Source organism: Diaphorina citri, unplaced genomic scaffold (assembly GCF_000475195.1).
Source record: "Diaphorina citri unplaced genomic scaffold, Diaci psyllid genome assembly version 1.1 scaffold659, whole genome shotgun sequence".
Taxonomy (NCBI): Eukaryota; Metazoa; Arthropoda; class Insecta; order Hemiptera; family Psyllidae; genus Diaphorina; species Diaphorina citri.
The window spans coordinates 131987-141441 of NW_007378092.1; the positions used below are offsets into that span (position 1 = coordinate 131987).

The 9455-nt window shown below is 35.5% G+C and overlaps 1 protein-coding gene across 1 annotated transcript in view; it reads right to left on the minus strand.

The window, feature by feature from the left end:
* LOC103510949 (protein kinase DC2) overlaps positions 1-8028 on the minus strand; it is a 43708-nt gene extending 35680 nt beyond the window's left edge. Inside the window, exon 1 of the mRNA XM_026824864.1 lies at positions 7974-8028. Within this exon, the coding sequence (XP_026680665.1) occupies positions 7974-8022 (49 nt within the window). The 5' untranslated portion in view covers positions 8023-8028. The remainder of the gene's footprint in view (positions 1-7973) is intronic.
* Positions 8029-9455: the final 1427 nt, after the last annotated feature.

The window sequence follows — 9455 nt, forward strand, 5'->3', positions numbered from 1 at the left end:
ATTTATTATGTAAATCAATGGAGAATGGAGGGGAGTTAATCATTATCCCCATGTTTTTGGCAAATTGTGTGTGTGATGCATTTAAAGCACCTTGTAGTATAATTAGACGATTACAGAGCACGAACGTAGGTGAGAGATCGACTGACCGATGATATTATCAGGGTTATGATGACTATGCGTGAAGAGGAGGTAGCCTTATCTAAGTATAAGAAGTTTGAAAAGGAAAGAGACAGCTGACGTGACGTCTGGTTCTGTGAAGAATTACTGAAGATTGAAGAGAACCAGAGTGATAGGAAAGTGTTGAAAAAAAGACCAGATTAAATAGTTGGCACGGTAAAGAATTGAATTCAGAATATTTGAAACTCAGTAAACATCTTCAATATTATGTATAATCACCTCATTATTTCAAATATGAAATAGCTTGACTAAAGGAACATTTGGTTCGGCTAAAGATAGCATGGGTTTGTTTAATTTATTATGTAAATCAATGGAGAATGGAGGGGAGGGTGTGTATTTCGACCTGCTTACTTCAATGTTCAGGTTGTTGCTAGGTAGTAAACTCTTATCACCTACTATCTCCAAATACCTAGATATAATGAGCAACGATGACTGACATAAGATTGGCAGCTAGTCTGTGCTCAAATGAATTATTATCTTTCTTGTTATCTATTATCATAATCAGCCATATTCTGTTGTACGGTTTGCACCTCATGCCAAGATTTTTTTTCTTCTTTTTTAGTAGAACCTTGAAATTAATTATGACTACCACAAAAAAAAGAATCGAGATGAGTTGTCAATATCTTGGTTTGGTTCACGAAACCTTGGGGACTTATCTTTCGGGAGAAGAGAAGGAATGCGCTTCTTTTTTACAATAATTATTTTTCCCAGGAAGGTCAATTATTGATATCCTGTAAGAGATATTTCAGCTCAATTATATTCATCTAGGTATAAAGCGCTAGATGTTCAGATTCAAATGTGAGTCGAATGCTACCGTTTCTGACTTCCAAGTAGAACCTTGAAATTAATTATGACTACCACAAAAAAAGAATCGAGATGAGTTGTCAATATCTTGGTTTGGTTCACGAAACCTTGGGGACTTATCTTTCGGGAGAAGAGAAGGAATGCGTCATCCTCAACAGGTTGGTCCAATCGTGATCTCCATCGTACCTTACGTTTGATCTTGATTTGCAAATAACGATATCTTATGGAAACATTCTTCAGTTGACAGATATTTTCTACTAATAATTGTCTTCAGATAACCTTGCGTCACGGAATACGAATCTGCAAAATATAAATGACAGGCTGAGGGTTTTTCGCCACTATACATATTGTTCTTGAAAAAGACTGCGGAACTTCAGGAGATTGGGAGTAACAAAATAATATCTTCCTCAATAATTATTGTATTCTCACTCATTAAGGTTGAATTCTGAAATAGCAAAAGCGGAAAGATCATAATAATGAAAGGGGACAGAAAAATGTTCTCAGATATTTTCTACTAATAATTGTCTTCAGATAACCTTGCGTCACGGAAGACGAATCTGCAAAATATAAATCACAGGCTGAGAGTTTTTCGCCACTATACATATTGTTCTTGAAAAAGACTGCGGAACTTCTGGAGATTGGGAGTAACAAATATCTTCCTCAATAAAATTATTGTATTCTCACTCATTAAGGTTGAATTCTGAAATAGCAAAAGCGGAAAGTTCATAATAATGAAAGGGGACAGAAAAATGTTCAAAGTGGTTTAAAAAACTCGGAACAATGAGTTGACAAATTATCAAACTCGTAAGAAACACGAACGAGTGGGTTCCTATTCTTACGAGTATGATTTAAAGTAATGCTGCTGCTGATGATGATTCTGAATTTTAAATAAACGCGGAAATGTTACTTACGATTTACTTTAGTTTGATTTTAAGTTGGGATAAACGAAATGACGATGATAAATTATTTTGGGTGAGTATGTAAGGTCATGTTGGGAATATTTTATCTAAACAGGAAAGTATCCACTTTAAAATATGGACATGAAAAATATCAAAGGAATAAAACGGGGGTAGAACATAGATTTTGTTGAATGTAGGTAGGTTTTTGGTTGAATGTATGTTAAGTAAGTAGAAAGTGCACTTGTGTAATTCTTATTCTTAAAACCACGAAAGCAACACGTGATGAAATCCATGATCGGTTACTAAATGTACGTACGTGACACAATGGAAGAAAAAGATAAATTTAATGGTTTTGTATTGGTTACCAGACCTATAAATAATTATATCGATTTATGTATACCTCTGTATGTTGAATTGTTAAGCGAAATAACAAAATTAAATTTCAAATTCCACTTGTTTTATCGGTCTACTGACTAGGCCGCTCATTTTGAGTTGTTGACAAATGGAAATGCATATCAAATACGTGCTATGCGAGAATGCGAGGCTTGCTGATTGATTGACACATTGGTAAAATAGTTTTCCACAGAAACTGCCTGCCAAAGTGTTAATTTTAAATTTACCTATTTATTTTTGAACAAAACGTTGAATGTTGAGCTGCAATGGATGTTGTATGGTGCGTGAATAAATATTATGTGAGCTATTTCTGTATTCTGTTAGCTTGAGTGTGTCCATGTGTCTAGATTACAATTACAATAATAAAATTTAACTTATCAATTCTTTTACTTTCTTGTTATTTTTATCAAGTAAGTCAAGTTCAAGTCAGCACTTCTTAAGTACGATTAACACTATTGTAAGTTACATATTTACACAAGAGAACGCAACATTGAACTTTCCAACATTTCGTTAATTTTTGCCTAATTAACACTTACATACGGTTACATATTTACACAAGAGAACGCAACATTGAACTTTCCAACATTTCGTTAATTTTTGCCTAATTAACACTTACATACGAGTAAATACATAGAACTTATGGACATGTATCCATTAGCTACATTGGTAATAAGTGGGTACGTAAAATCTAAGGATTCAAACGGAAGTGGGTTTTCATTTTCAGGTTATTCCCTGTTGAAAATCCTACCCTGGGTATATTAGGTACATTGGTACATACTATCGTAAATAAATTATCCAAATACATGGGAATATATCTATGCTGAAAGTACCTATAAAGAACTTCAATTTACTTTACCTACAGATATCGTTTTGTAATTCTTCCGTCTACGTTGAGGTGTGGATGTGGATACCACATAAAATGATTTGTCAATGAAACTTATCATATCATCTCTTGACTACCCTGGGTATATTAGGTACTGTAGCAGGGCCCAAAGTCTGATATCTATCGTAAATAAATTATACTATCGTAAATAAATTATCCAAATACATGGGAATATATCTATGCTGAAAGTACCTATAAAGAACTTCAATTTACTTTACCTACAGATATCAGATATCGTTTTGTAATTCTTCCGTCTACGTTGAGGTGTGGATGTGGAATTGTGGATACCACATAAAATGATTTGTCAATGAAACTTATCATATCATCTCTTGCTAATGAGCTTTGGTGAGCCGTTATTGGGTTGAGATATACAAACAACGTTTTATCGGTTTTGTCTATATTTGTCTTCACTAGCATGCTCCAGAGTCTTAATGGCCACCACCTAGAAGCAACCCACTCAAAAACTCAACTTGGGAAAATACTACATAGATCTCTCTCACTAGCATGCTCCAGAGTCTTAATCGCCACCACCTAGAAGCAACCCACTCAAAAACTCAACTTGGGAAAATACTACATAGATCTCTCTCACCTTGAAAGAAATATTTGGATGCCAATATACCAACGACCATATTTATTATTTCTTAATTGGAATTTGATTCTTGTCAAAGTTGTTAAGGATTATCATGTTGACATGAGTCATGAGTTGTGACTTAATATCCTGTGACATTATGATTGCCTTTCCTTATATTCTTGAAGGTTCGTTTAACCATCATCCATCACAAAAATTACATCATGTTTCCAAAAGTGTAAGAAGATGATATCAATGTGAATTTAAATTAATGTTTTTTACAGGCATCCAACTGTTTTCAAAAACAGTTGGGATTTTGATTGGAATTAGTTTAAACTCGAGTCTTTAAAAGCGTGTATTCAGGAAATCCTTCCTGAGACAAAATACATATGTTACTGTCAAAGTAAAGAACTCAGGCATCTTATAAAATGCCAAATTATAGATAATGTAGGGATACTTTGACAGTAACATAGACAATATTGGTATCCCCAATCAACACCAAACAGACCAAACACAAATTCACATTGGGGTAAAACCACGTTGAGTTTTGCATGAGTAAAAAACTCATCAGAGCTGGTTTATGATTTATTCAACACTTGCTGCACTCTCCAACTGAAAAACATGCAACACGCAATCTTGCAAAATCTACACAATACAGAGGCCTAATATGTATGCACAATTGCACACAGCATACTTACTATACATTGCGAAAGAATATTTTTCATAGTCTTTAAATATAGCTGCACTAAATATTGTTGTGTATGATGGTGGTTTCGAACCAGTGTATTTCGGTTTTCCAATATCCAATATTGGCTAGAGTGAATTGATTCTATCCCACAGCATACTATACATTGCGAAAGAATATTTTTCATAGTCTTTAAATATAGCTGCACTAAATATCACAATATTTTTTTTTGCATTGTCCAAGAATTTCTCAACAATCTTAACATTGCTCACAACTTCCTGCAATCTAGTTTAGGTACTTCTTAGGAGTTCGCAGGTACTTCGTATGTTCCTACAAAGATGGTTTCCCGGAATGTGCAGGAAAATGGATAAGGGATGTAAGGATATTGAGGAGTTCAATAAAAATAGATTACCTACGATGATGTCATACTGACAACAACTATCCCTTATGCCAGGTCCTTTGTTATGTTCTGAATAATCTTTGCCAATTTCAGTTGCATAATCTCTGCCTAGCAGCATTTTCACTCTGGTGAGTCTACACAAAATAAATTCGTTCCAATGTTCTATTTTCAAAGTGATCTTTTCTTACTACATTAGAACTCTAATTCAACAAATATCACAATATTTTATTCATTTTTTTTTTTTTTTGCATTGTCCAAGAATTTCTCAACAATCTTAACATTGCTCACAACTTCCTGCAATCTAGTTTAGGTACTTCTTAGGAGTTAGCAGGTACTTCGTATGTTCCTACAAAGATGGTTTCCCGGAATATGTAGGAAAATGGATAAGGGATGTAAGGATATTGAGGAGTTCAATAAAAATAGATTACCTACGATGATGTCATGCTGACAACAACTATCCCTTATGCCAGGTCCTTTGTTATGTTCTGAATAATCTTTGCCAATTTCAGTTGCATAATCTCTGCCTAGCAGCCAAGGATTTTCATTCCATAGAGCCATCCTTTGAGATGGGCGAGCTAGAGTTGCAATAAACTAGACTGAACTCTTTTCTTCAACACTAATGAATGTTATAAATAATTATGTGTGTGATATATTCTGGTATGCATATTATTTTCCACACTGATTTATATGCAGCATGGTCAGTGATTATGCTAGCACTGTCATTACCATAAATCCCTATTGGAATTGTGTAGGCAGACGTACCAACAGGTTATTTACAACTTGCGGTTTCCTAGTTCCATTCCTTTGTTTGGAAATGTTAGATACTTGTATGATCGATTGGAACCTTGGTCATGAAACTGCATCGAGTCCATTCCTCTTTCTGTACATCAAACTTGTGCAGTAGACTCTAGTGACTAGTTTCTAGTCAATAGAGAAATAATACCAACTGTTGAAGACAAATCTTTTGTAGATGCCCGAAAAGATAAATATGAGTCGATATTGATTTAGGTAATCTTGATAAAGATACCGTCACATATTACTATGTATTTGACTATCTTTTGACTATCTTTTCGCCTCACCTATCTTTAATACAACCTAGACACCATTTTGTTTGGCGTGGGCAGAAGCTTCTGGGTCTTCAGACTGGCCTCTCCTCTTTTTCTTCTCGTAACAGAATGACCAAATACAGAATAGCACACGGTATTATGGTGCTCCAATGTTCCATGTGAATGAACTTATGTTCCATCGACATTGGAAATATCAAGGACGCCCAAATTTGAAATCCATGACCAACGGACTTGCCTGACTTCTTATTGAGCCTATAGATGAGCTTCAAGGCCAAAGGCCTAAAATCCAACTTGATTTTCAAAATTCTCGTCAACCCTACATTATTCGATTAATTTTGAAAGAAAATTTAGTGGGAAAGTGTCCAAAGTCACTCAGATGAATCATATAGTGGTTGAAAGAAATTTTGACCCGCTACAACAAAAGCTTTTCCAGCAACACACAAGGAAAGGTTTTAATAGGTATGTATGTATGTATGTACTAGTGTAACCAATCGAGTTAGTGATGATACCTCTGATAAAAATTAAAAACTTACACCCATATGTAGGCAATCACGTGCAGACATATCATTTTGGTATGGAAGTGTACTCAGACTTACATTCATAGCCATGTCTGCACGCACACAATGCTTATGGAAAATTCAGAATCGTAAAGCAGGTTACTGGTAGTTAGCATGGTATTGATACTGACAACAATGGGCGTCTATTTATAGCCAAAGTATTGTCTGCTTAAATGGCGCTCATGAGCATCGTGTAATCACATGTCTAGTCTCATGCTCACTGGTAGTTAGCATGGTATTGATACTGATAACAATGAGCGTCTATTTATAGCCAAAGTATTGTCTGCTTAAATGGCGCTCACGAGCATCGTGTAATCACATGTCTAGTCTCATGCTCTTGAGTATATTAGCCGCAAAGTGTATGCCTACTTCTACTTCTGTGTCTGAACGTCTCCTGATAACAACAATGTGACAACTCCAAGTACATATGGGTTTATTAATACTTTCAAGTATGTATATCTAAAGGCGGTAATGAGTGCTTTTTAGGAATCTCGAATTGCCTGGTTGCCATTCTTCTCTGACGACTCTGACAGATATTACAAGTATGATACACAATGTACGTTTGTAAGAGTAGAAGTATTCAATGAACGTTACTCAGATTCAAATAAAGCTGATAAAATGTACCTACAACTTTACCAGTTTCCCTTTCAAATAAAATGCAATTTTACAGAAAAAAATCTGAGAGGCGGAAACTGATCTTGCAAATCTAATAAGAATAATGTACACATGTCAGTCGTTAAATGATGACTTTATGCATAATCTGAGAGGCGGAAACTGATCTTGCAAATCTAATAAGAATAATGTACACATGTCAGTCGTTAAATGATGACTTTATGCATAAAGTCGGTATCATGATACCTCAAGATTTTGAATTTCTGTTTGTGTTCTTTGTCTTGCCTTCATTCTTGCAATCTGATGATATACATAAAAACCTTCAAAGAAAACATTAAGAACAAAAATCTTGCATCAACGAGGGCTTTAATGTTTCCGAACATAAAAATGTAATGAACTAATAATTTGCAGGCTTAAAGTTATAGGGGAATGTAGGGAAATATGAACCGCTTTAGGACAGAACTGGTGATCAACTATAGAAAATATGGAGAACATTTATTCAAATTATGATCAATGATGTAGTTTCTTTGTTTTCTCATCGTGAACTTTCTTCTTTTCTGAGTAGAAACCGAATAAAAGTCCAGATTAATCTGCGATTAAATTACTATAGGACTCATCCAAGAGATGTAATTGCAGGAATCTAAGAAAAACGTTGAGAAGGGTGGATCGTATTTTATAGTGGAGTTTTATTAGATTTTTTTCCAGAGATTGATTAATTCCAAAATGTTATTTTCAGGAGTACCAAGTTTACCTGACTTTCCCCCATTGAGAATTAGAATGAGAAAAACTGAATGAGTTGAAGACGGTATAATTGCTTTGATAAAACAATTAAATATATGTACATCACGTATACTCTTCTCATTAAAGCTTCTAAGAATTCAGTAGTTTTTCATTAATGAATTCTCACTCAAGCAATTATGTATCTTACCTTGCATTGCATACCCATCGAGGCAGGTCGTGGTTTTCATGCTGCACATTGATGAAATAATATTCATTTCTTCTCAACAAGCAATGTCCGCATCGTGCCAGGGCAGAACGCAGGGCCTATCGTATCAAAATTATACCTACGTTTTATATTCATCGGTACTTCCATTTGACTTTTGTTAGCTAAATTTATTGTCAAATAAATAGATGTACAAAAAGAATCGATTTTCAAGAAATTGATCGTCGGCATCATCGTTTCAAGATTGCGAATGATTGCGTTGGTCGGGTACGGGCAACAAGATAAAACACTCGGAAGGAAGGAGAAAATAAAATTTGATCAAATTCCATATAAATGGGTTACGGAGTCATCTCTGATTTTAGAGATGGCTTTATACTCGGCCCTGGAATCTGATATAGTCCATGGTCTACTCCTGGTAGGGGTTCTCTGCATGACCTTGTCACTTGAGCAGACAATAGAGTATTGGAACTGGATCACCAATGCAGAGGTCGTTAATGACTTCCTGCCAGGAAAACTCATTACTGATCAAATTCCCTAATGAGAAGCAGTCAATTGAGATAGCTGTTGATGAACGTGGTATTACAGTTTGATTGATAGTTGCTAATTATTAGATACTGATTATTGAATAATTTGCGGTTAGAGATCAGTTGTTGAGTTGTTCATTATGGCTGCATGATTGATAGTTGCTAATTATTAGATACTGATTATTGAATAATTTGCGGTTAGAGATCAGTTGTTGAGTTGTTCATTATGGCTGCAGTTAGCGCTACTGAAAATATTACTACAGTTATTAAGGAGCGTGGCAGTGCTCGGCTCTGCCAAGTGACGGCTAATAAATAGAGATAACCACGAAGTGGTATTTTGTCGAATTCAAACTTTCCGTGTTTTAAAATTCGAAGATGCCCAAGGTGAATGGAAAGTACCTACTTACCGAAAAATGGTAAATCAGGCATTTGAGAACTTACCTGTAACAGAGTAAAATGAAATGGGTAAGTATCAGGAAGAAAGAGAACCATGTTCTAAATTTGTTTCATTACACTGTATTAGCATACTGAACCCAACATGGTACATCGATTGACCATAAGGAATCAGCTAGGATCGAACCCTAGCCCTCCTGTTTACCAGGCAAGCGTCTTGACCACTACGCCACCGAGGCAGGTTTCCTGAAAGCTAACACGTGTGAAAGGCATACTGAACCCAACATGGTACATCGATTGACCATAAGGAATCAGCTAGTATCGAACCCTAGCCCTCCTGTTTACCAGGCAAGCGTCTTGACCACTACGCCACCGAGGCAGGTTTCCTGAAAGCTAACACGTGTGAAAGTTTACAATATTTACCAAGCAAATCTATTTCATTTACTAGCTACAGTAACTAGAGAAATCCTGTGAAGTTTACACTTACAGTAGAGTATATGGCAATAGGGTTAAGGGCTTTCAGTAAGGGTGTGCGGAAAAGCGTGAAGGG